The sequence below is a fragment of the Elaeis guineensis genome, chromosome 5 (assembly GCF_000442705.2).
Source record: "Elaeis guineensis isolate ETL-2024a chromosome 5, EG11, whole genome shotgun sequence".
In the NCBI taxonomy this organism is placed as follows: domain Eukaryota; kingdom Viridiplantae; phylum Streptophyta; class Magnoliopsida; order Arecales; family Arecaceae; genus Elaeis; species Elaeis guineensis.
In genome coordinates, this window is record NC_025997.2 from 131,234,989 (window position 1) to 131,262,849 (window position 27,861).

The 27,861-nt window shown below is 42.1% G+C and overlaps 4 protein-coding genes and 1 long non-coding RNA gene across 5 annotated transcripts; 2 read left to right on the plus strand and 3 right to left on the minus strand.

Moving 5' to 3' along the window:
• Positions 1-1,040: 1,040 nt before the first annotated feature.
• LOC105046328 (copper transporter 1) lies at positions 1,041-1,839 on the minus strand. The gene has a single exon (XM_010924886.4). It carries the CDS (start codon positions 1,666-1,668, stop codon positions 1,177-1,179), a length of 492 nt encoding a protein of 163 aa, XP_010923188.1. The 5' UTR covers positions 1,669-1,839; the 3' UTR covers positions 1,041-1,176.
• Positions 1,840-4,395: 2,556 nt separating this feature from the next.
• LOC105046326 (UDP-glycosyltransferase 76F1) lies at positions 4,396-6,696 on the plus strand. Its single transcript, XM_010924885.4, has 2 exons — positions 4,396-5,025; positions 5,694-6,696. The coding sequence occupies exons 1-2, from the start codon at positions 4,548-4,550 to the stop codon at positions 6,578-6,580; spliced, it is 1,365 nt and encodes a 454-aa protein (XP_010923187.1). The 5' UTR covers positions 4,396-4,547; the 3' UTR covers positions 6,581-6,696.
• Positions 6,697-13,525: 6,829 nt separating this feature from the next.
• On the minus strand, positions 13,526-27,842 carry LOC105046323 (uncharacterized). Its single transcript, XM_010924882.4, has 5 exons — positions 26,612-27,842; positions 25,546-26,486; positions 22,970-23,495; positions 14,859-15,467; positions 13,526-14,787 (listed from the first exon to the last, which is right to left on the minus strand). The coding sequence occupies exons 1-5, from the start codon at positions 27,120-27,122 to the stop codon at positions 13,850-13,852; spliced, it is 3,525 nt and encodes a 1,174-aa protein (XP_010923184.2). The 5' UTR covers positions 27,123-27,842; the 3' UTR covers positions 13,526-13,849.
• LOC105046324 (myricetin 3-O-rhamnoside 1,2-glucosyltransferase UGT709G2) lies at positions 16,621-20,278 on the minus strand. Its single transcript, XM_010924883.4, has 2 exons — positions 19,544-20,278; positions 16,621-17,728 (listed from the first exon to the last, which is right to left on the minus strand). Exons 1-2 carry the CDS (start codon positions 20,052-20,054, stop codon positions 16,785-16,787), a joined length of 1,455 nt encoding a protein of 484 aa, XP_010923185.1. The 5' UTR covers positions 20,055-20,278; the 3' UTR covers positions 16,621-16,784.
• Positions 19,014-20,018, plus strand: LOC140858207 (uncharacterized). Its single transcript, XR_012141746.1, has 2 exons — positions 19,014-19,414; positions 19,454-20,018. It is a non-coding gene; the product is annotated as an uncharacterized lncRNA (long non-coding RNA).
• Positions 27,843-27,861: the final 19 nt, after the last annotated feature.

A 27,861-nucleotide genomic window follows, 5' to 3' on the forward strand; every position in this document is an offset into this window, starting at 1 on the left:
TGATAGCTGGAGAATTTTACAATTTGGGTTTCTTGTGCTCTGTAAAATACTTGGTAGAGCGATCTATTAGTCGACTTTTCTAGCCAAGTATCATAACTGGCAGCGTACAAAACTGCAGCTTCCCGAGAGATAATCTGTAGATGGCAGAATGTAGTTTCTTTAAAGGAGAAATCATTCTACCCTAGGGCTTGTACACAAGGTGGGTTCTCACAGCCGTCCGGATTCGGTTGTGCCTTGGTGGCAGCTATTGTGCGTGTTTGGTATCATTGTTGCTTTTGTTTAGTTTTTCCTCTGCAAGTCAGTGAAATACCGCATGGCCCTTGATGTTTCAGAGTATTTGCATAGAACTTCCACTATTCTTTATTTTCTTTAAATTCTCTTCAGAAAGCAATGAATCTGTGCTTTGAAAAGCTCTAAAAACTATACAAACTCAAAAATCAAAAAGAAGTTATGTCACCTAGTGTAGTTTATTTTATATTCTTATTATTTTGAGAACAAAAACGGAAGATAGTACCAACACCAAATGAGCCCTGAATTATATGGATGTTTTTATTAACTAGACCATTTTGGGGTATTATTATTTTTGAGGACCATCAATTGTCTTTTTTGACCATCTTAGTTAAATAAACTAGATCTTGCTCCATTGTGATGTCTATGAATGGAATCTCATTAATTAGAGATGAAGTGATTTTTCTCTTTTATTTTTTTTATTTTTGCACGATTTGTTTATATTTTTTAATAACATTCTCAGAACCGTTTGCTGTGGCTTCATCTTCTTCTTCTTCTCTCGGGTTTTCTTTTTCATCTTCCCCTTTCTAAGTTTTAGATAGTCTTAGTCGTCGTCGAAGCTAGTATAAAATCTGTTGAGGGCTGCAGCTGAGATTTGAACTAAATCGCTTGAGGGTTATGGCAGAGATCTGAGTTCAAGTCTCATCACCAAGATTCAGAGATATTAGGGACATTTAGAGAGAAGGCCTATAAATCCTTTACCCAGGAGCGTCTCACATGTTAAAAAGTAGAAAATTCAGTCAATAGTAGCATGACAAGAAATAAATAGCAGATATTTTGCTTGAACATTAACGATGGGCCTGGCGAAACAAGAACGAGAGCCCTACAATATTACTGACAAGCGAGCATGCGGCAACAAAGAAACCAGACTGTGTGTTTGGAGGTAAGTTATGAATCCATGGCTTTGGTCGGGGCTTCCGGTTCATTGGACCGATCCCCTTTGGAGAGGCCGCCACCCGAGACCAGGAAACCCACGGCGTGGCCGGCGATGGCGACGATGAGGACGCCTACGTTGAAGGACATGACGGCGAGCATGACGAGGTAAGCCAGCCCCAACCTGACGGCATGGAGGGTGGTCGGCAGCACGGCATTGGAGACCCGGCGATCACCGGCGGCGGCAGCTGGTCGTCGGGAGATGGAGGAGAGGCAGTCGACAAGGGCAGCGGTGACAAAGACGAAGAGGAGGGCCAGGAGGTACATGCCAACGCCCCGATCGCCGGGCCAGCCGGAGAAGAGGATCTCCACGCGCTTCCCCCAGAAAAAGGTCATGTGCATCGCCATGCCGCCGCCGCCACCGCTTGGCATGGGCATCCCATTTGGGGCTGATGGGGGCATCATGCCTCCCATGCCATCACCACCCATGCCCATCTCCATCTCCATCTCGCCCTTTTCTGCTGCCAGTCTTTAGCTAGCCAAGGGATAAATAACCCAAAAACAAAACAGAGAGAAGATGCACAAGGAAGGTAGGTCGAGGCAGTGATGGGTGTCGAAACATAGATGTTGCCGAAACAAGGCGGTCCCAGGACCAGGCCGCATCACGGGAACGCAAGTACGGTGGATAATCTCACCTCCTATTTTGATCTTGAGGAGTTTAAATAAAAAAAAGGGATGATGTGGCGAGCGACTATTGGCTGGATTCATCTAATACTTTCTCCAGACAGGCTGGTGACGCGCTTCCAATAGTTAATGTGTGCGTTCAGGCAGCTGAGGTTGGAGTTAATTAAGATTTAAGAGTGGGTTAATTGGTGTGACACTTAATTTCTAGGAAATGTCATAGCCCTCGGGCCATCCGGAAGAGCCCACCAATACCGACAAGAGAATTGAAGAAATAAATAAATCCTCGACTTTATCGACCTGCGTGATATGGATGGAAATGCCGAAGGCAGGGCCTTTTTTGGTAAAAGGGGAGATGAGGTATTTGTTTGGCTTTTTTTCTTTTGGGATGGTCGGCTGGCTTGTTTTCTTATTCGGCAAGGGAAATCTGTAGGCCTTCATTTGCTTGCACGACAGCCAAAGCATCAAACTCCTTTTTTTCTAAAGAAAATATTAAAGTTATCAATTTTATTGTTTACATCCCGCGTACCGCTCAAGTTAATCATTAATATATATATATATATATATATATATATATATATATATATATATATATATATATATATATATATATATATATAATTTTTTTTTGGTAATCTAATCCCAAAACTTTAAAATTATAATTATCACTAACAAGTTAATGTTTTAAAGTAATGTGCCCACCCGGAATACGTCTCTAAATTATTATTTCCCTCCCATGCTTGTGTAATTCGAAAGCCAGGCTTTACTAAATAAAAAATACTTGTCCTATTTTTAATAATTTTATCTCATGTTTTTCCTTATGTTCAGTTTTACCTCATCTAGAATTTTAGATTCCTCTTAGAATTAGCGGATTAGATAGTATTGTCATTGAGATCGATTCGACTAGATGGTCAAACTGGTTGGTATATTGGAGAGCTTAACGAGATGGCTTAGCGATTCAAAAATTTAAATAAAGATCTCGAAGTGGATAATGTGTTAAAAAGAATCTAAAAAGAAAAATTCAAAATTTTTCTAATTTTTTTTTAAATATTTTAATTTTATTTTTTAAATATTTTAATTTTTTTATTATCATAATTTTAATTTATAACCATTGTATTTCTAATTACCAACGATCATGTATATTTAATTTAATTTTAATTTTATGATCGTTGGATCTTATATTAAAGATTCTGGCCATTGGACTTCTATTAAAGGTCTTGATGGGTCAATAAAAGCCCCCACAGTCATAAACGATCATAAATGATCATATCTTCCTTTTTTATTCTTTTTTATTCTTTTTTATTATAATATTTCTTCTTTTTGTAGGTATTGAAAGAGTCTTCATCAACCTCCTTCATAATCATGCTTGTAAATGAAAGATCCCGATCGTATCTTGGGATAGTTTTTTTAAATATTTCTGTATAAATATGAAAATATACGTTAGGATAATGTCCGACATGCTTTCGGATTTGATTTTCTGGATTTGATCTTTATTTATTTTTAAATTTTTTATTAGTCATTTATAATTTTTATAATAAAATTTTTGTTTAGTTTTTTAAATTATATAAGTAGTTCTTAAAGTCTCATTCTAACATAATGGTTGTTGGATCTTTATTCCAACATTAAAATTGATCTTAAAATATTAAAAATAAAAAAAAAATTATTTGTTAGAATTTTTCTAATGAAGAATCATACGATGTCTAAATTAGATCATCTTAGAAAATAAAAGACATGCTGAGTGAAAGGCAAAGAGAAAACAAATGAGGAAGAAAAAAAGGGATCGAAAGAATTTATTGTAGAGGGACTTCAGACAGTCTAGAACTACTAAAGACTTAGCTTGGATCTCTCCCATCGGGACTAAGAACTTGGAATCTACCTGCAAGATCTTTAGGGCTAGAGCCCATTGCGATGAAATTTTGGAATGTGTGAAGATGACTGTTGTGATAACTATTCGTACATCCAGAAAATACCGTGAGATGATTCTTATGCGTATCTTATGGTCACGGAGACTGTTTCATTATCGAAGACTAGCTGAATCGGGTGGTGGAAGATTGAAAGTGGCTATACGGTAGAAACTGATTGACCGATGTGAAAATTTTGTGGCAGGTTTTGATTGATTGGTTCTATCACGTCGAGTCGGTTCCAGGATGATATTTTAAGTTAGAACAAGATTCGACGACTATAAACAATTCCTAAAGTTGGCAGCATGTGTGTGGGATTGCGCCGTGTATCAGACGAGTGGTCCCCTCGCATGCATCCTGATCCATGATTTGCGTCAAAAATACGTTCGAAAGCCACGCTTTATCGAATAAAAGAGTTGTCGTATTCCTGAACAACCATATCCCATGTTTGTCCATTCGTTCCAATTTTTATGTGCAATTCTGGATTCCTCTTAGAATTGATGGAATTTTAAATCGGAACGAAGTCCAATGACTATAAGCAACTCCCGAAATTGGCAGTATCATGTGCGTTTGATTGCGCGTGTAACGGACGCAATGTTCCCTGGGGTGCATCTAAAATGACGCGATGTGATCACGACCGGTACTTCATCAACACCATTCTTGGTCGGCTCAGCTGGATCAGACAAGCGCACCGGCTATTGTATTTGGGGCGCCGCCGCTATCCTTCCTCTTCTTCCCCCACCGCACACGCTCTACTTGATAATTTCACCAGGCATCCATATACCAAAGCCTCCTGGTGGTGAGATGGAAAGCATGGTTCGGAAGAATGCTAATGGGCATAGAATAGTGCTGTTCCCGGCTCCATTCCAGGGCCATATCAACCCAATGTTCCACCTGGCCTCCCTCCTCCATTCAAGGGGCTTCTCCATCACCATCCTCCACACCAACTTCAACTCTCCCGACCCCACCAACTATCCCAACTACCACTTCGTGTCCGTCCCCAGTGGACTCACCACCTCTACCGATGACGTCGTTGCCATGATCCTCTCTCTCAATGCCAACTGCGAGGGCCCGTTCCGCGATCAGATGTCTCGGATGCGCTTGGAACGCGGTGGAGAGCCAATCGCTTGCGTGGTTGTAGACGCGCTCTTGTACTCAGGACAAGCTGTGGCCAAGCAGCTCGGGCTGCCGACACTGGTACTGAGGACCGGCAGCGCAGCATCTTTCAACATGTTCATCGCATTTCCCCTGCTGTGGAAAAGAGGGTACTTGCCAATTCAAGGTGCGTGTGCATAACAGCATCAATTTTAGAGCCCCATTGTTAATTGGATCAGCTGCCTTTCCAAATCCAGCAAACCCATTGTTAATTTTAGAGCCTCAATCTCTCTACCATCCTTCCTGCTTTTAATAGGTTAATAGTGGATGTTCATCCAAAAAAAAAAATGTAATAGTGGATGTGAAACATCCATATAGGCCCTTGAGGTCTTGAAGAAGGGCAACCTACCAACCCAAGCTGTGTAGAAAGAAGAGATTGGTATATTGAGCCTTGCAAATATCATCATATATGAGAATAGAATTACATTATATAATAATACACCAATATCTACTACATCACCAATCAATTAAAGCACCTCCAAATTAATAGCTGTGAAAATTAGAATATATAGTCTTCCACATTAATTTTTAAATATTTTTATTTTTCGATTTTCATAGATGTATGCATCCTCGTTTTAATTAGTTAATTCATTCGTTTTATCAAAAAAAAAAAAAAAGAGAGAGAGAGAGAGAGGAATATATATGGTTGTGTACCCTGTTATATAAGGTTTTAATTAGTTCGATCATATCCTGTAAAGAGAGGTATGTTCTCTTACTTGTGTGTTTAATTGGTACTCTACTTGGATCATATAACACACAGCAAGATATGTCGATCCATTTGTCTTTTTTAATTAGATTCTCGGCTGGAAGTCCCGGTAAATGAGCTTCCGCCCCTTCGGGTGAGAGACTTGCTGCGCGTGGAGCAAAGCAATCCGGAAAAGTTGCGCCAATTGATCGACCTCGTTGTGAAGGAAACAAGGACGTCATCGGCAATCATATTTAACACTTTTCTCGCCATCGAAGGAAATGAGCTAGAAAAAGTCAGGGAAGAGCTCTCTGTGCCCATTTTCCCCATAGGTCCTCTCCACAAGTTGTCCCCAAGAACCGAGGGTAGCTTGATGGACCAAGACCATAGTTGCCTGGATTGGTTAGATAAACAAGATCCACGGTCCGTTTTGTACGTGAGCTTTGGAAGCTTAGCCTCCATGGACACCAAGGAGCTTGCGGAGACGGCTTGGGCCTTGGCCAATTGTCAGCAGCCTTTCCTTTGGGTTCTTCGACCGGGTTCGATTCGTGGTTCTGCGCGAATCGTGCTGCCCCAGGGGTTGCCCCAGGGGTTCGAGGAAGAGACTCGAGGGAGAGGCAAGATAGTGAAGTGGGCACCACAGCAGCAAGTGCTGGCCCACCCTGCCGTGGCCGCCTTCTGGACGCATAATGGCTGGAACTCCACCGTAGAGAGCATAAGCGAAGGGATCCCTATGCTCTGCAAGCCCTACTTCTCGGACCAAATGGGAAATGCGAGGTATGTGAGCGAGGTATGGAAGGTGGGCATACAGCTGGAGAATGGGCTGGAGAGAGGGGAGCTTGAGAGCGCGATCAAAAGACTGATGACCGAGAAAGAAGGGGACGAGATGAAACGAAGAGCGCGAGATCTCAAGGAAAAAGCAGCGCAATGCGTTGCAAAAGAAGGATCGTCTCATGTGGCTCTTGACAAGCTGGTGGATTACGTCTTGTCATTCTAAATTACAATGCTTCATTTGATGCGGTGTTTGTGACCGGTTATCAGATGTCGTCATCACTAAAACTGAAATGGATGCTCTCATGGAAGTATATATGAAACTGAATGCTTCTTTTTTTTTTTTGCTTCTCAATAATTTTCACCAGTACAGCTGTTGATGTGACGTGACATCCTTTTAGTTGTTTCATTCAAAAAAAAAGATATCTTCTTTTTTGGTTAAAACTGAAAGATACCCTTTGAGTTGTCTCAAATTACTTACGCCCACAACTCATTCTCAATGGGTTCCACTTCTACTGCAATTCAGAAAAAATAGATTTAAGTTGATCTGACATGATGTCCTTTGAGATCTCCGGGATAAATAATTTTTAACTATATATTATATATTAATAATATTTTGAGATCCATACACGTAGAAGGTTGAAAAAATTTAAAATACTTTCATCTGTACGATGAATAATTCTTAACTATGGATCACACGGTAAATAAATTTTAAGATCTATAAAAATAGGTTGATGGAATCTGGATTACTTTAAGATCTATGTAGTAGATAATTTTTAACTATAAATTATACGTGAAGAGATTTTTAACATTTATGCTAAAATTTCATCCTATAAGTAACTGGATGAAAAGTATTTTGGTTATAATGCTATTTTGTCAATACACAGGTTGGAATGAGCTGCAAATCCGAAGGATTCATTTGAAATTTTTCAAAATGAAAAGGATATCTCTGGGACACACCCTAAATTGGTGTAGGTATCCGTATAATTTTGTCTAAAATAAAATTATGAAGAGCGGGTAAATTATGATTGCTGTCCTCCGCCCACCTAGGATGTTTTTCTATTTTTGATATTATATGACCGGCGCATCACGTAGCAGATCTTATTGGTTCTTTGTAGTATTAGCCGGCAGTAATTAAAATACAGAAACGCTAGGTGTCCGGTCCCCCTGTCCTCATTACTTGACGCTGATCTTGCTTTGTACAAATATTATTTGCGAGAACAGCCTCCTGCTTTACTGAGGCAGGACTGGCATCGATCATCACTCACAAATAAAAAAAAAAATTGAAAAAATCGTTGCGTAGGTTGCTAAAGACAGGAAATCGATCCACGACGGGGTGCAGATTGAACACCGAAAGTTGGAGGACCATATTTTGCCGCCTGGAAACTGTACCACCGCTCGTCCAAAGAATTAATTATTAGTATCTTTTGTCCCATTCAATGAGATGATTATTTTGCTCAAAATGAAAAATTAATACGTTATTCTTATGATTAAGAGGAAAAAAAAGTTAACTCTAGGCAGTTATGTGTGAGACTATCATATTCTATAAAAAATTATATATCAATACATAAATCACTATGATAATATAAACCCAATCATACATGAGCCCATACATGAACCCAACATACAACTAAACCAAAACTTACATAATTTAAAAATTAAAAAGAACAAACATTACATTTTAACACTCCTCTTTAATGGTTGTTCTTGAATGCCTATGAGATCTCTAAAGTAGCTGAATTTCTTTTTAGATAATGCCTTGGTGAAGATGTCCGCCACTTGATGATCTTGAGTCCTCACATACTTCACTTCAACTTCTTTTTTTTCTACCGCATCTCTTATGAAATGGTACTTGATTTTGATGTACTTGGTGCGGCTATGGTAGATAGGATTTTTTATCATAGAGATGTTAGACTTGTTGTCACAAAGTAGTGTAGTGGCTTCTTCTTGCTTCTCACCCACATCTTCTAATATTCTTCTCAATCAAATTATTTATTATGCTGCCAAGATAGTTCAGATATGTTCGGCTTCTGTGGATGATAATACTATGATGTCTTGCTTCTTTGATACTCAAGATATGACACCAGATCCAAAAGAGAATGCATAGTCCGGTGTGCTCTTTATATCATCAATGCTTCCGGCCCAATCACTATCATAAAATTTAAATAACTTCATATTATCATTTATGCTTCTTTCATACATGATGCCATAATTTTTGGTGTCTTTGATGTACCTCAAGACTTTTTTTGCCGCTCCAAAGTGAACCTTACTTAATTTTTGCATGAATCTAGAAAGTAAATTTGATATAAATATTATGCTCGGTCATGTAGTTATGAGATACAATAAACTTCCAACAATGCTTCTATATAGTGGTGCATTGGCTCACCATTTCCATCTTCTTTTATAAACTTCTCATTTATCACCAAAGGTGTTACCATAACATTGCAATTATCTATTTTGAACTTTTTGAGAATGCTTTCTACATACTCTTTTTGACAAATAAAAATACCATCTTCTCTTAGTTTGATTTCAATTTTCAAAAAATAATGGAGCAAACCTATATCATTTATTTCATATCTTCTCATCATATCACTTTTGAAAGCTAAAATCATATTCTCATTGTTATCAGTAATGTTCAAATTATCAATATAAAGAGAGATAATGAAAATATTGTTACCTTGCTTCTTCACATAAAGTATTGGTTCACTTAGACTTTTTTGAAAATCTTTTCCATTGAAGTAGGCATCAATATGAGAATACCATGCTCGGGGTGCTTACTTCAATCCATACAATGCTTTCTTCAATTCGGACACTTTGTTTTCTTGACTTTTGATGATGAAGTCTTGAAGTTATTCTGCATAAATTTCTTCCTCCAATATCCCATTCAAGAATGCCAACTTTACATCAAGTTGGTGTAGTTTTCAACCTTTGTGTGCCGCTATAGAAATAAGAGTTTTAATTGTGTTATGTCGAGTAATCGGTGTAAAAATTTCTTGATAATCAATCCTGGATAGTTGAGAGTATCCTTTCGTTATCAATCTTGCTTTGTGTCTTTGAATGGACCCATCCGGATTGTATTTTATCTTGTAAATCCACTTCAAGCTAATAACTTTCTTATCTTTTGGTTTCTCTTCTAGCTTCTAAGTTTTGTTTTTTTCAATCACATTAATTTCTTCTTGCATTGCCTTGTTCCACACTTCTTTATATATAGCTTCTTCATAAGTTTTAGACTCAATCATATAAAAGTTACAAGTGGCATAAATGTCACTTAGGCTTTTCATTCTTGTGGGAGTGAAATTTGGAGATGAGATTAAGCTTGAAGTTAGTGATGGATTTACACTTGAAGAAGTTTGTGGTGAATCTTCGTCCTCATTTTCTTCATTTTGAGCATCATGAATTTCTTTATCAAGAGTAACAATATTTTCTTCAACTTTCTTTTCCTTCCAATCCCGAGTAGCCTTCTCTTTTTATAATTATCTTATTGTGCTTCAAGCTAAAAAGTCTATAGCCTTTTGATTTAGAACTATTAGCCAACAAAGATATATTTTTTACTTACTTCATCAAGTTTGTGCCTCCTCTGCTTGGGAACATGTGCATAGCATACACATCCAAAGACTTTGAAATGCTTCACTGAAGGCTTTCTATCAGACCAAGCTTCAAATAGTGTCTTATCTTGAAGAGCTTTTGTTGGGCATCTATTCATCAAGTACACCATCATGTACACCACTTTCGTCCAAAAAGAATTTGGAAGATCTTTGTCTTTGAGCATAGATCTAGCAATCTTAAAAATAGTATGGTTTTTTCTTTTAGCAACTTTATTTTGTTTCGGTGTGTAGCCAACGGAGAATTATCTTTGCAAATCAACATTTTCACAAAACTTCTCAAATTCATTTGAGTTGTATTCATCATCTCTATCACTTCTTAGCACTTTGATGTAGTGCTCACTTTCTCTTTCCACAAGATTTTTGAACTTCTTGAAGATGGTGAATGCCTTGAACTTGTGTCTCATAAAGTACACCCATGTCATTCTTGAGTAGTCATTAATGAAGGTAATAACATAGATATTACCGTTTACTGGCATGAGGAGTTTTCATAGGTCCACATATGTCGGTGTGAATAAGTTTCAATAGTGCTTTGGCTCTCCATGCATGCTCTTTTGAAAGTACCTCTCGGTATTGTTTTCCAAGTGCACATCCTTTATAAACTTCTTTCTTGTCTTGTATTGCCGGTAGACCATACACCATATTTTTTTACTGTAGACTTCTCAAGCTTTGAAAGTTCAAGTACTCGTATCTTTTGTGCCATAGCCATGACTCATCATTCATCTCCATCTTTCATGCAACATTCTTTGCATAGTGCAAAGTGAGAGGAAAGCTTCTATTTTTCTCTATATTGATATTTGCTATGAGTTACTTTTTCTCTCCTTTGTCATATATCTTGCATCCATTATCTTCAAAGTGTATCATGTGCCCATACTTAATTAATTGTCCAACACTTAGAAGATTTTGTGTCAAATCCAGAACAAGTAGAACATCATAGATAAACTTCCTCCCTTTCTTTGTGTCAATTGCAATTATCCCTTTGCCTTTTGCTTGGACTAGTCCACCATTTCTCATCTTGACTTGTGAGATTGAAGAACTATCAATGTCAATAAAGATAGACTTATCACTGGTCATGTAGTTACTACATCCACTATCAAGATACCATATATTATTTTTTGCTCTTCTGTGGTTTGACATGCATAGAATGCACTTTGATCGTCTTCATTTTTCTTCGAAGAAGTGTGCTTGCTCACTTATTTGGTAACTGTAATCTTTTTGAACATGACCAATTTTTTTGTAATTATAATATTGAGGTTTCCCCTAAATCAGCAATCTTTTTCAACATGAGAGGACCTTTTATATATGTTGTACCTAGGTTGAGTGCTCTCATCCTTTTCACTTCTTGAAAAGTTATTTCTTTCTCTTCCTCTTATATTTTTTTCTCTTCCTCTACTTTAGTTTCCACCTCTAGATGACTCCGCTTTAACTTGTGTATGACTAGATGGTTCTTTTTGAGGACTTTTATCAAACACCTTGAGCTTAGATTGAAATGCATTTTCTAATAGTGATTCTTTGTGCCTAAACAATCTTTGCTCATGAGCTTCAAAAAATTTCATCAACTCATGAATACTTAAAATAGAAAGATTTTTAGATTCTTCAACACTAGTAACTATGGTATCAAACTTTGAAGACAAACTAGTCAAAATTTTTTCACATATTCTTTGCTCGGTGATGGTTTCACTATAGTTCTTCATTTGATTAACAATCTTTATGATTTTAGAGAAGTAATCCTCCAACCTCTTATTTTTTTATATTTTTATATTATCTAACTCTATTCTTAGAGTTTGAAGTTTGATAGTCCTTACTTTGGTGTTCTTTTGAAATTCCTCTTGTAAGATGTCCTATGCCTCCTTTGATTTGGTGGCTCTCTTTCCTACTTGTCTTCAAACTAAATTTTGTTGATCTTTCTTGCTCTGATACCACTTTTGTTAGCTTTGTTTATCAATTTGATGAAATTTGTGAGGAGATTGAAGTAGAGAATGAGATGAAAAATTAGGGGAGAATATGGATCTAGATTTCTTTCTTTTTTTTTTCTTAATACATAAGGTCTCTTATGTGTAAGGCTACCACATCCTACAAAAATTCATTCATCAATACATAAACCACTATGACAACTTGAGCCCAACCATATATGAACCCATATATGAACCCAATATACAACTAAATCAAAACTTACATAACTTAAAAATTAAAAACAACAAATGTTACATTTTAACAGTGACTCTCACGATAGCCATTTTTTATCTAATTTACAACTAATGTTTTATTTTATGATATGATGTTTTGTTTTACCATATTTGAGAAGCTGGACAAGGATTAGACTCTCAATGAAATTGCGGGTGCAATACATCTAAAACAGGTAGCTTCTATTGATAAGTTTGTGTTATGAGTGGAACATATATTTGGCAACTGAAAAAACAAAACATGCTCGAACAGGACAATCATGCATAGCAATTGATAAGATCAAAAGGTTTGCAAGACGTGGTTCACAAGAAAAATCAATTGAGTGAATAGTGATTCTAAAAGTACCTCTTAAATTAATATTTAAGAAGCGACAAAGGGGATGACGTCCATGCAAGATTGAAATCATGTTGATAACATGGATTAGATGTGATTATCAAGAGAAAAAGGCATCTAACTCCGAGATTAATTTGTGCAAGTGTGTAATTTGCAGAAAAGACATGGGGCGGCAAAGGACCGGAAGCTACGAACTGTTAGGGAAAAAGAATCGCGAGGAGAATGCTTTAAAATATATTGGTGGGAAGGATTAATACTGATGGTAAGGACGTAGGGGACTGATCCTGCATGGAAGAGTAGGGGAGAGTTGGCTTCATGATTGATGGTAATTAATTACTTTTTGTCAAGAAAATTATCTCTAGATGCCGGGTGGCTCCAATGAGGCTTTAAAAACCTTGTGCCGCAGCAAGTGAACTCGATAATTTCTGGAAAGGTGGGGTGGTTTACTCGTAGAGCTCTTTTTCCTGTCTATAGGTTAAAATGAAGGTTGGCTTTCTTGTATCTCGAGGCGATAGAAGTGGTACAGTCGTTTGTGCCATCTGGGACTGATGGAACTTTGCATAATAAGGCTAGCTGATGTGGCACATAAGATTTTGCAGTTTCACTAGGTAGATCCCTAATGTCCTAGCACTAAGGAGGAAGTGCATGGATGCAGTTGATCTGGAAGGTTCTCTTTGATAGAGAACACATTGTGTTAGAAATTTTAGATATTGTAACTCATGCTAATTTTGACAGGGTCTGGTTAGAGTCTCAAGCGCCCAATATTCATGAAGCCTTCCTCTTTTACCTTTGCATGCGGCACTCAATACCATGAATTGTGAATATAGAGCCTTGTCTTAAGGTCTTCCTTATCATTATTATACTGAGTGTTCATGAGGTCCTAGTTTACAACTTTAGTTGCACCATAGCACAAGTGAATCTGAACATATGATATGCAATGGTGCCAGAAAATTTTCAAATAGAAGTTTAATGCTTGATTGCAGTAGTTCCTTAAGCACTCCACTCTGCCGTAACTCTAACAAAGTAGTCCTTTTTTTTTTTCCAATGAGAAGTAATGAAGTAAGATAATTCCCCCAGCTTTATCACGGGAACAGAGTATTACAAGTACAAAGAGAGTTATATATATATATATATATATATGAAGAGATAATCGGAGAGAATGCAATGTCTCTAGTGATAAGCCCTTTCTCAACAAAGGAGACAGAGTTCGGAACCAATGGATGGCTTTCACATGCTTTCCCCTGGCTAAGGTTACTCCATAACTGAAAGGTCTGGAGAATTTTGTGGAGGATCGTTCTAATTGAAGCAAAACGGGAACAGAGTAATGGATTGAACTGCATGCAGGGTGGTCCGAATTTCCTACTAAAGTTATGTTTTCAGCAGGTCGGAACGTAGGAGCTGAAGGACATGATATGCTGGATCAATCTTTGGAGGTCATTGTAAGAGGTCCCCCCTTCGGCAACGCTCTTCTTCGCCATCTCCGCCATCTCCCGGGCATTTCTCCTTAGCTCCTCTGACCTTTCTCCTTCCATCACCTCCCTCACCATCTTTTCCACGATGCTTCTCCCACACAAGTCCTTCATGTCCAACCCGATTTCCCACACAGCACTCACAAACCTGCTGTTGATCTGCTGGTCGGCAAAGAACGGCCAGCAGAGCATCGGCTTGCCCGCCGCGATGCACTCCAATGTCGAATTCCAACCGCTGTGGGTCACGAAGCAACCCACCGACGGGTGGGCCAGCACCTCCTCCTGTGGGGCCCATCCCACGATGCATCCCCTATCCCTCGTCCATTCCTCCACCTCCGCCGGCACCGCCGGCTTCTCCTCCGTCCCTCCCCCTCTCATGTTGATCAGATCCGACCGCACCACCCACAGGAACCTCTGGCCGCTGTCGACCAACCCGTGCCAGAACTCCATGTACTCCTCCCTCGTCACCACCGTCAGGCTCCCGAAGCTCACGTAAACAACCGACCGGTCTGGTTGGGCGTGAAGCCAGGTCATGCAGTCCCGATCCTCTTGCCACAGGCTGCCGGAATCTGATGAAGTTCCGGCCTGTGCGTTGAGGGGTCCGACAGCGTACGTGACGGGGCTGTGTTTCCGGATGTGAGACAGCGCCGAGCCCTCCAGAGACTCCAAGGTGTTGAGTATAAGCGCTCTCGCTCGATTCGTGCTGGCAGTCACAGAAGACATCACCTGGAGTTCCCGGTCCATCTGGTCTCTCGCCTGCCTGCAAAAGCTTGGAAGATCTCGCCGCCGCAAGAAGCTCTCCATCCCCGCCACTCCTCGCACCGGCTCGTCCAGATCCGCACCCTCTGTTCCATTGCACCGATCAATATTTTTTTAGTTTCTTTTACTGGAATGGAAGAATTGGTTCGATTTGTACCTGGAAAGGGGATCTCTCCGCTCTCTAGTAGATTGGGAATGCAGAGATAGGCCCAGACGCAGCAGGCGCTAATGGTTCGGAACATGATGGCAGGGATCCCCACCTCTTCCGAAACGTCGATAGTGAACGGCATGAGACCGTCCGCTATCACGCACGTCACCGGCGGCCATCCGTCGGTATCTTTGTCTCGGTAGGCGAGCAAGAGGTCGCGGAAGGAGGTAGCGGCCCGGGTCCTCATCGACTCCTCCAGATCGAAGAAGTTGAAGACCGACCGGGTTTCTTCCTCAGAGAGGCCATCGGGAATGGACGCGAAGCGGAACTTTGGGCGTTGCGCGAGCCGGGAGAGGGCTCCGGAGAACTGGCTGAGGCGGCGGTGATTGTGGTGGGTGTTGAGGAAGGTGACGTGGAGGCCGGCGCCGGAGAGGAGGTCGGCCAGCTTCAGCATGCAGTTCACCATGCCCTGCCCCGGGAAGGGGAATACCAGCACGTGCGCCTCCTTCCGACGACATCCATCCATCTCCAAGCAAAGGTAGCTTGCTCCCGGAGTTCCCACAGCACGGAGATGCGTCCTTGGGTTGGACCGTCGGACAATTAACCAAAAAGAATGGACTTATTTTATGTTACATCCTCCACGAACTATGAAAGAAGTAATTAAAATTTGACTGAGTGAGAACCCCCAGTGGAGCATTCTTTTTCCACTGCCATTGGGGCAAAATTTTTTCAGCCGTGTAGCCTATGACGGCCTGTCCTGATCAGGAATGGACTGCACAGGTTGCGAGATGAAGCATTCTACGGGCTCATTGGCGTTGGAAGATAAGGATGAAACTGATTTTGCTAGGCAGTCGTGGAGACCATAAGTTCATGCCAGCTCCAGGAGCCATCCATAATTGTCATGAGTGCGATGTCTTGACATTCCCTCCTTCACGCAAACTTTGCATTTTGTCTCCTTTATATAATTAGATGTTCTCCTTTTGAGGAGATAATTTATAGACTTGTTTTCATTGAAATTTGTTTTTTTATAAAAAAGTTATAGATCACCTGCTGTCCATCATCAGTCAGTTCACCGAGAGACGTGAAAATCACTGATTGGTTAAATTCAAAGGAGCCCGATTGACGCTCCCAATACCCTCAACTGTTGTACTCTAGGTGGCCTGAGAGGTGATTATTAGGTGATAGTTGGTACAAACTAGTCTATTTACACGTGGCTTAGTAGTTTTGTGCAGAACGAGACTGTTGAAATTAAAAAAATATTTAATTCATGATTAAAATTAAAATTAAAATAAAAATTAAAATAAATCGAAATCAAAATCAAAATTAGAATCGAAATAAAAATTAAAATGGATCAGAATCAAAATAAAAATGATCTAATCTCTCGAAGCATTTAGTTCGTGATTAGAATCGAAATTGAAATGGATGATTCTCAATATTGCTGCTTGATTCGTATAAAGATAAAAATCGAAATCAATTCAAATTTTTATTTTTATTTTTATTTTTAAATAAATTTTTTAAAAATTAATTATTTTAAAAATTAATATTAAATAAAAATTAAATATAATAATAAAAGATGAAATATTTTATAAAATATTTTATAAAATAAAATATAAAAATAAATAATTTTATAAAAAATATAAAATATTAAAGTCTGCAGTATATCACTTCCTTTCCCTGCAGTCCTACTCCAATAATATTCTTGGTTATTAGCTATATGTGTGTATATGTGTGTGTGTATATATATACACGGTCAAAACAACAAGATATCATCTTGGCGAAACTAGAAAATTGACTTGTTAAATGGTTCGAAAGTGACTATACATGCATGCAACCTGGATTATTAAATGGCTATGTCAGACCCTGCTCTTGTTATGCTTAAGACAGAAATAGTTGTAACAAGCAACAACATTAATAAAGTCCTGTGCTGAATGGCACTTATTTCTGCTGCCCATTTGAACTAATGGCTCTAATGTGTTCGACCAAACTCCAGTAGTCCCTGTAAGACGACCCTCCTTTGGCCACGCTCCTCCTCGCAAGTTCCGCCATCTCCATTGCCGACGTCCTCAGCCGCTCTGCCCTCTCCCGTACCATCACGTCCCTTACCATTTTCTCCACAATGCTTCTCTCGCATTTGTCCTTCATGTCCGCCCCGATCCTCCACACGTCGCTGACAAACCTACTGTTTATCTGCTGGTCCGCAAAGCAAGGCCAGCATATCATTGGAACACCTGCCGACACGCTCTCCAGCGTCGAATTCCACCCGCTGTGGGTCAAGAAGCATCCTACGGCCGGGTGGGACAGCACCTCTTCCTGGGGTGCCCAACCCACAATGCACCCCCTCTCTCTCGTTCCCTCCGCCTCGGCCGGTACTGCCTCCCCTGTCTTCCCTTCGACCAAATCCGATCGCAGCACCCATAAGAAGCGCTCACCACTGTCCACCAACCCGTGCCAAAACTCCATCAGCTCTTCCCTCGACATCACTGCAACGCTTCCGAAGCTAACATAGACGACGGACCTCGGCGGCTGAGAGTCGAGCCATGTCATGCAGGAGCGGTCTTCTTGCGAAAGTCTGACAGAGTTGATCGTAACAAATGAACCACCATTCTCGAAGGTTTTGACAAGAAGATGGAGAGGCCCGAGGGCGTAGGTGATGGGAATGGCGGAACGGATGTGCGAGAGGACGGGGCCCTCGAGGGACTCGAAGGTGTTGAGAATGAGAGCTCTCGCTCGCCTTGTGCTTGCAGTGGCGTTGTCCACGGACTGGAGACCGCGATCAGATGTTGTCTTGGCATTTCTACAAAAACTTGGGAGGTCTCTCCGTCGTAGAAAGCTTTCCATCCCTGGCACGCCTCGTACCTTCTCGTCCCAATCAGCCTCCTCTGGAGTAAATTGAGATTGAATAAGGGGCAACCTTTAAATGAGACGTGTTGATGGTTTGTAGCTGGTGCTTCGAGCCTTCGAGTTTTGAAGTGGAGAAAGTTTAAGCCTTGATTTTGTCGATTTTTGTTTCTGATATGAACAGCTTTTAGGAATCTTTAAGCAGCTTTTCTCTTCTCTTTCAATGTTGACTGCAGTTTTTCTTCTCTCTAGACGGTTTCGTAGAATGGAACACGCTACCCCACCATTGATGAGCTGGGGATCCCTGCGGTGCATGCTTTCCACCGCCAAGGCTGTACAATCATGACAGCCGCCAGGTCATCTTAGATCAGCATTTTCCCCAATGCTTTTTTGGCGCTGCCCGAGAGTGGTATGAATCTGGGTGGTCATCATATCATTCACAGATAGCTATCTAACGAGATATGGTACATAAAATGCACTGCATGCGATGTCCGCCATATCTGATAGTTATCCATCTGGACGATACGGCAAGCATCCAAGATTGTAGCACTCCCAACAGTGAAAATTGCACGCTACAGAGGATCCGTCTCCATCATCTTTTGCTGGGGATAGATGATTGTTGCTTATTCTTATGAGATACTGTGTTGGGCACCCAACACGATCCTTTATATTCTCAATTGAGTAATAGCCATCTACATGTAAGATAGGATGATATAGCAGCTATCCAAGATTATGTACAGCTTTTGTTGAGGTGCAAAATATTTATCATAAAAGATTTGATTTTATCATAAATTAATTGTTGGGCATAATGCTTTAAAGATGATCGAACACTTTAGATAATGAGTAAAATAGAAGTTATCCATTTCTATTCTTATTTTACTAATTATTGCTATAACATATTTTCTTATCTAATTTAATGAGTATATTGCAGTAGTATTTTTTATTAAAATTAATCATAAGTATTTATTTAATTAGGGGATCTTATTTTGGCCTTTGCTTTTTTTTCTTGCTTAGCAAGTTTTCTTATTCTAAAAAAAAAAAATCTCTATAAATACTCATTGCAACCACTCAATTGGCATAGTTTAGGATTAATAAAATTTTTAAATTTTTTTTTCTATTCTTTTATACTAGCATCACGTTCACATCCTGCATGAGTAAGCATGTCAGCAACCAAGAGAGTGGTTGAAACTATTTTATAAGTTTCAATCATATGCCACGGATAAATAATGTGGCATGCATGACAACCGCTCCAGGTTGATAATGACTTCATAGAGCATGAATCTGGACAAAATGACATAGGGTCTGAATGATCTTTTTTTATGTGCCAAGATGCTCGTGTTTCATGAATGAAAATATTTTATATGATTACATTAGGTGGAGATAAATGGCATCTTTCCTGGTTCAATTTTTTTATTTTGTGGTAGGAAGGTCGTCTTTTTCTCGTTCTGGCTCTACTATGGATGTACGGACCAACATTAGATAAGAGACAGAGAATTTCTCCTCCACCCCTGGAAGACACGGATGCCTTCTTTAGCATATGACTTATGGATGATATAATATGCATGATTCGAAGTATCACGTCTAGGTAATTCTTAGGCCACTCTTTGTTAAGGTCTTTTCCGAGGGTGAGCCTCTACCTCTTCCTCTAGAGAGGATGGATGATATAATATGATTCCAAGAATCACTTTCAGGTAATTTGATGCATGTGGTGTGGGATAATGTGAGTGGTGGTAATTTGATGCATGTGGTGTGGGATAATGTGAGAGTGGTGGTCTTAAGTATTTTCTTTTAAGAAAAGGCGTTTCCTGGCCCTTCTGAACTTTTAAATAGGAATGATTGACCGTGTACGTACATACCTGGGAATGGAATCTCTCCGCCCTTGATGAGATCGGGGATGCGATAATAAGCCCAGAAGGCGCAAGCACTGCTCGTCCTAAAGAAGATCACCGGGATCCCCACCTCCTCCGCCACCTCCCACGAAAGCGGCAGGCTTCCGTCGGCCACCACACACGTCACTGATGGCCATTCGTCAGGATCCCGGCCGGCCGGGGCCAGCAAATCCCTGTACGGCTCCCTGGACCGAGTGCGGATGGACTCCTCGAGCTCTTGCAACGGGACGGAGGCTCGACGATCATCCTCCGGGAGTCCGTCGGGAATGGTCCGAAACCGGAACCGGGGGAGTCGGGCGAGCGGCGGGAGGGTGGGGGAGTTGAGGAGGAGCCGGCGGTGGATGCGTTCGGTGTTGATGAAGGTGATGCGGAGACCAGCCAGCAAGAAGAGCTCGGCCAGCTTGAGCATCGTTGGCACGTGACCTTGGGCCGGAAAAGGAAATATCAGCACGTGGGGCTCCCCCGCCACCTCCGCCATCTTGCTCTCATGCAGTGGGTTGGCATGAAGCTGTTGCAACTTTATAGACGGTGGTGGCCTTATCCTCTTAAGCGGCTAAGGTAAGAAAGGGGCTGCCATTGGCGTGCTGTAATGCTTCCATTCCACACGCAAACGAAAGTGACGATAGACATGACGAGCTATTTTCATTCCAGCCAGTTGAGTCGGTTGAAGAGGAGAAATACCGAGCGCTAGCTTTCCGAACCAAATCCAAAATATGGAAAAGTTGATAACGACGAGCAGCGATTCGTGTGGTTCGTTGAGCTTAGATTACACCGCATACCGCCGCACCGCATAAAGAGATTTTTAGATGTTCGTCCAGGCCAGTGCAAGTGTGAGGGCGTTCAGGTACCTAGGGAAAGTGAAGCTGCTGGGCCGCAGGTTATTGATCTGCGGATTCCTGCGTCAAATTAGGCGGCTGAATGTGCGTTGACTGCTATGTGACCTAGCGAACGGCATGTGTATGCTTTGCTAAGCAGGATGATTTGGGGAATGGGGAGGCGTACTTGACCAGGCACCAGGGGGAGTGGCCTTTGAAAATTGAAATAGAGAAGGCAGACCATCCCAAGAAAATGGATGGAAAAAGAAATCACATAATTTGTTATTATAAAAAATAATATGCAGTTAATAGTGGGGTGGGCCCGTATACTTTTGAGTCTGGCAGGGCCTGGCCTCAAACGTGATGGGGGCATACGAAATTGACCCAATTTAACACAGTGGCCAAGAAATGCCTATTGGACACAATGGGCAAGAATTCCTGTCTGCCCAAAATTGGACCAAGTCAATTGGATCAAACCTAAAAAAATACAAATTTATTTATAATGTGATTTTCAGCCATTTATAATTTATTTTTTTTTTTACTTCTTAATATTTTTTTTTCTATTGATAAAAAATAGATCATTCATATAAGTCTTATATGAATAAATTCAAAAAAATTTAAAAACAAAATGTTCCTAAGCGGCCTTGAGACCACCCTCACATCCATTGATAGAAAGTCTCTAGAGTGCTTCATAACAAAAACAGCCATCCAATTAGCTACAGTGTTTACCTTCCAGAAGATATTTCTAATAGTTAGGGTTGCGCAGCCCATCAACAAAGTCGAGATGTTATGCAAGAGGAGACGAGCAGCGACCTTCATGCATAACCTTGTATTCAAATCACTACTATAGTGGAATCTCCCTTGATGACCAGGTGGTCGACTCATAGAGTCTACCGTGCAAATGCTATTCCTGCCCAAGTTGCATGAAGCTTTGCTCTAGATATTGTAGGCACAAAAATATGGCTCCTCTAGGCTACCACAAGTTTGAAATCAGACCCACAGATCACAAAATTGTCACCTCAATATCTGTCTCTCATACTGTCATCGAAGTTAAGCTTGAGGTGTATCGGAGAAAGGGGCTCATGATAGAAAAAACCCATTAGGTCGCTACATAAATAAGATGGGAATTTCAGGTCTCTGATGATCTCGAGGTCATTTCAATCAGCTCCATTCCCAGAAAGAGGGCGCTCTCAAGAGTGAAACCTCATCGGGTACCTTCTGGATTCAAATACCAAGTTATTCCTAGACAGTCAGATGTGGTGGACAATATAGGCTACTTGAATACCTACCTCCCCGGTTGCATCACTCCTAGCACTCCACCTCAAAAACCCCAATAAAGCTTGAACTAGAGCCTTGGCTTAGATAATCAACTGATGCAGGCCCGCAAGGTACTAGACCTATTTGGCCCTCGAACGTAGAAAGAGAACATGCTCTACTGTCTCATCCTCTAAACCACATGATGGGCAAGCTAATTAGAGATCCATGCCCATGTTCCTCAGGATAGACCAAGTCGAGAGCCGGCCAGCCCTAAGCCAACTTTCATAGGAGAAAGCTCACTCTTGGATATACTCCGATCCTCCAAATCCACCTAACATCTAGCTGTCTAGTGGATTCCGTCTGATACAACTGGAAGAGGTCGGCTGTTACCACTCTCGGAAGGTAGGAAGATCTCTAGATCTTGACATCTTGCCTACTATGAATAGGAATTTTCAAAGACTACACATGCTCTCCCAGCTGCTTCCTAAAGAAATGGGTCACAGTCGCTGGGTTCCAGCCTCTGCCATCCAGATGGAATAGATCACATATCCTCATGGAGTCCACCACATCAATGCTAATAAAGGTCAGCCACCGACTTAAAGGCAAATTAAGTTTGAGCAATACTTTCGAAGCTTCTTGTAGGGCTTGCACCCTGGAGGAGGTGGTGTGCATAGGTTGGACTAGGATGTGTGCCAGCCGCTGAGGGATGGTGGTTTTGGTATTCAATCCTTGGTTATAAGACGGGAGACCATGATCACTTAGCATGCAATCTGATTTCTACTCCACCCTAATAGCCTATGGAGTATGATGATGAGGGTCAGGTATGATATTTGCCAGCAGATGATGAGATCCAAGCCTGTCGAAGTTACTCCTTCAAATGGAGAGAGATCTACGCACGAATCTCTGATGTGATTCTTCAGACAAGATGGGTCGTGAGGGACGGCTAGTCTATGAATCTCCTGGTAGACCTATGGATTGCTGAAATAACAAGGGCAACTTATTGAGGATATCGATGGAAGACATTTATAGTAGCTGCTTCAATTTTCCATACAACAATAATTCTTCCTACCAAATCTTGAGGTTCCATGACATAGAATAGCCAACTCATCAGAAACTATTGATAAATGTGAGCCAAACTCAGACCAGAGAGTCTCATCTCTACAAGCACATACACAGCCCCAGGTTGTGTTGCTGTATGATTCTCCTAAACATCGAATGGAAGGATAGCTTGCTCACCCCCCAAACATTCCAAAAAAAGATCATCTTCATTGATAAAATGATGGGGGGAATGGGTCTCGAAAACTCTCGATCGTTGAACCACCTGACTCCAAGCTCTTCTCTCTTGCTTCTCCCAACGCTAATCGACCATTGGCAGCTTGCAAGGTCATTTTAAGCCGGCCCACAACATCCTCATGACCCACACTTTTTCCACCCATTGATGGCTCCCCTTTTTCCCCAAAATCACCCCCAACCACCTTCTCCTTGCTGTCCAAGCTGAATTTATTGACGGTCAGATTTGGTGGGGGCCTAGAATTCTCCTCCCCTAATTGATTCCAGTCAGAGACTTCCTCGCAGTGCCCTTTGATGCCCACCTCATCTGAACTCAATGCGTACCTCTGATTGCCGATTGCAAGCTCAATACGGCACTGCCCCCAGCTAGTGCGAGGGTCTTCTCCTCCGATGAGGGTGATGGAGCATCTGGAGACACACCTCCTGTGCCCTGGTTCTCTCTCTCTATCCACCCTAAGCTCGAGCCCAAATTGCCGGCCCAGTTGGAACTGGACTTGGGGCTTAGGCTGGAAACTACTGAGCCCCCAGGATTGGGCCAATCGAGTTGGACTCCTAGCCTGCTTCAAGGATGACCCGCCCACATCAGATATGTAATGGTCCCTCAGGCTTGGGTTCTCCCCTCGGCCCACTTTTATGTCCTCCTACCTTGGGCACAATCGATAAGAACCTGTAACATCGAACCCGACTTGGTTGATTTGACTCGATCTGGCCTCGATTCATCATGTTGCTTCTCCGGTAGCACTTGACGAGCCGGATGAGCTCTCTCTCTCTTTGCCTCGACGAGCTCGAACTAGAGGGAGATGAGTTTGGCCTCGAGTAATGTAGGTTGAACTCGGTCTCCTTCCTCAGCTTGGTTGGAATACTAGTCTGTCGAGGCTGTCAGATCTTGGAGGTTGCCACCCATGGCCTAAGCTATGGCCAAACAATGGCCATCGATGCCTCACCACCAACTGTATCTCCTTCCACGGCCATCGGGGAGGTGCAAAAGTACTCTGACTGTAGGGACTAGCCCCCACTGTCCAATCCTTCCTGAGGAAAATGGCAGTCGTCGTTAGCATGACCCAGCCTGCTACACTGGTAAGAGATGGCTGACGTATTCTCATTTACAAAAGGATGCCAAAAAAATCTCTTTATGCCCTCAAATCGAAACTCTCGGCTTCAAGAGTTCATATGAGTTGAGCCCCATCTGGATCTTCGCAAATCCGATTTTCTGACATCAATCAATGAACTCATCCATAGCCACTAATTTGCCAGCCTTCGAAGCTATACCCGTCAATATCTCCGATAGGCAATATTCTATCAGCAACCCAGGCAAACAGACCCAAATTACTATCCTTCGCACCATATTGACGCTGGAGACGAAGTCTAAGACCCATAGCTCTACTATTAGAAATTGGTCGGCAACGAACCATGGGCCACCGTTGATAATTCCTTTACACTCCATCTCTGATCGGAACCAAACAAGATGGTGATCCTTAGATAAACCAAACGATCCTCTGTCATATTGAAGTTTACCCCGATCCTTAATTAAATTCTTTGCAATCCACTTTGTTGGAACTCTTTGACCAAGGCTTCAGACCAGCATTGAAAGGTTCTCCCATTGTTTCCTCGATTTCTTCATCTCTTCCTCCAGGAACTCGAGAATCTTTGTGAAATATTTTTGTAGCTGTACCATCTGCTCCGATGTGATCTTGTGTATCATCCATCAGGGATTTTTCGTTGGCTCCTGGGCTACACACGCCTACGACCTCTATTCTCTGTCCGACTCTAGTGAAGATCAGCCACTATCACTCAATTCTTTCCTTTTATCAGCTATTGGGAACGGGCAACAAGCCACCCTTAATATTTGTCCGATCGAAAGCCCGAATGATCACATGATTCTTGGTGCAATCGCACAATCACACTTAGGTGCTCTAATTCACCCATGAAATCTGCCATGTATTGTATCAATTTTAGGCTAGCGGGGTTCTATATTCTCCAGACTCTCAAAAGAGATGTTTTGTGACATAAATCATAGTCGATTCACAAGATCTCTTACAGGGCAGATCTCATAAGAGTATAAGCTGCTTAGTAGAAGATAAAACTGATCAAACAAATATTATTAACTAAAAATTTGAGAGGAAAAGATTTGAACACAATTGCGGAATTGTTTTGGTTTAGATGTGAAAAATAAATGGGGTAAATAACCTTCTTTTATATTCGGTAACATGGACATGGGACCAACAGTAGCCTTACATGCATGCATCTTTTGTTGTGTCTGAAGTCTCCATTCACCTCTGAAAATGTGATATAATCAATGACGATGTACATATAACTTTACTCATTTAACATTACTGAATATCATGACAGGCTCAATATTTCCTTCAATAAATCGTGGAAGAAACATATTCATACATTATACCAATAAGAGTCATAAACAGATAAACGCTGTTTCTTGTTAAGTTCGAAACGAAAACGGGAAATAAATCTTTTAATCTCATCCTCTGTCGTCTATGGCTCCAAGGATCTAATAGGCACTTAGAATTTAATGGCAGCATGATTAGACTATCTTTATTTTGCAAAATAGCACTAATAAATGAAACCGCGCGCAGAGTGCCGCCTCCGTTATTTTTCTGAGCTAATGGCTTTGATGTGTTCGACCAAGTTCTCAAAGCCCCTGTAGGATGACCCGCCTTCCTCAATGCTCCTCCTTGCGTGCTCAGCCATCTCACCGGCCGATCTCCTCAACTCCTCGGCTCTGTCCCCTTCCATCACCTCCCTAACCATCCTCTCCACCACGCTCCTCTCGTGCTTGTCCTTCATGTCCAGTCCGATCCTCCAAACCTCACCGACAAGCCTACTGTTTACTTGCTGATCCGCGAAGAAAGGCCAGCAGATCATCGGCACGCCTGCCGCCACGCTCTCCAGCGTCGAATTCCACCCACTGTGAGTCAAGAAACATCCCACAGCCGGGTGGGCCAGTACCTCTTCCTGCGGTGCCCACCCCACAACGCACCCCCTCTCCCTCGTCTCCTTCTCCAACTCCTGCATCGCCTCCTCTATCTTCCCTTCCACCAGATCCGGTCTCACCACCCATAGGAACCGTTTACCACTGTCCACCAGACCGTGCCAAAACTCCATCAGCTCGTCCCTCGACATCACTGTGACGCTCCCGAAGCTGATGTAGACGACCGACCTCTGCGGCTGTGAGTCGAGCCACTTGAGACAGGAGCGATCCTCTTGCCAGAGGCTGGTAGAGTTGGAGGAAAACGGGACATTAGCACCGCAATCGCCAAAAGCTCTTGAAAGAAGATGGAGAGGTCCCAGGGCGTAGATGTTGGGGATGGCGGAACGGATGTGTGAGAGGACGGGGCCCTCAAGGGACTCAAAGGTGTTCAGAATGAGACCCCTTCCTCTTCTCACGTTCGCGTTGGCGTTGGTCACGAAAAGGAGAGGGCGATCAGAAGTCGATTTAGCATTTCTGCAAAAACTTGGGAGGTCTCTACGCCGTAAGAAACCCTCCATCCCCGGCACCCCTCGAATCGTCTCGTCTAGACCGTCCTCCTCCTCTGTAATAAATTAAATAAGATCTAATCAACAACAACAACAACAGAAAATAAAAGGAAAACAGCAGGGCGATCGGAGGCTTAGATCAGTCATAGGCTGTAGAAAGACGATCGATGATGAGCGGTACCTGCTGGGAACGGGATAACTCCGCCTTCGATGAGATCGGGGACGCAAAGATAAGCCCAGACGGCACCAGCACCGCTCGTGCGGAAGAAGATCAGCGGTATTTCCATCTCTGCCGCCACCTCCGACGCGAGGCGCAGCATCCCGTCGGCCACGACGCACGACACGGGTGGCCATCCATCCGGATCCGGGTCGGTGGGCACCAGGAGCTCCCTGTAGTGCTCCCTGGATCGAGTCCGGAGGGACTCTTCGAGGTCGAGGAACTCGAGGAAGGGCCGGGGGTGGTCTTCCGGAAAGCCGTCGGGAATGGTCCGGAACCGGAACCGGGGGAGTCCGGCGAGCCGCTGGAGGGCGGGGGAGCTGGCGAGGAAGCGGCGATGAATGTTGTCGGTGTTGACGAAGGTGACGCGAAGGCCGGCATGGGCGAGGAGCTCGGCAAACTTCAGCATCGGAGGCACGTGACCTTGGGCCGGAAAAGGGGATACAAGCACGTGCGCCTCCCCTCCCTCCGTCATATTGCTTCGTTCTTCTGCTCTTCTCAGTCTGTCTGGTGTAGTTATAGTTTTTTTCTTTTTTTGCTCTCAATGTTCAAATCCATCCGCCATCCGGCCAAGAACTTGCGTATGCCCTTTTAGACTTTGGATTTTGCAACGGCCGGCAGTTCTTTACGTTATTTTATAAACAGTAGGAGATTTGTTGACTGTCTATAAGTCAGCAGTAGATTATCAACTTTTTTTTTTTCTTTTTTCTTTTAATAATTTTTTTTAATAAATTATGGTCCGACTTAGTTGAACAAGTTACGTATGGAGCTAGCTCAGCGCCCGCTTTTCTTAATATTTTTCAACAGATAATTATTTTAACATTTTTTGTCCTTCAATCCACCTTCTTCCCAATTGAAACTCTTATCCATCCGCCTCCCCCCCCCCAATCTCCATCAGCCACCCTCTTCGCCTACTCGCAGATGCATCAAGACCATGGAGGAGACTTTGGAGAAAACCGCTCGTAGATCTATCGAGATTGAGGGACTCGAAAAGCTTTTGGAAGCCAACTATGGAATTGAAGGATAGTTCTTGTGGGAGAAGCCATCTCTTCTTCGATCAGCATCTTCATAAATGCACAGCGTGGATTGGAGAAGGTCGTTGTGGCATCGCTTGGAGGGGAGGTAAGTGGAAGGTTCAAGTCGACCATCAGAAGAGGCATGGATCACCGGCAGGCACCAATTAAATAGGTGCTCGTGCTTAGCGACCAATCAGC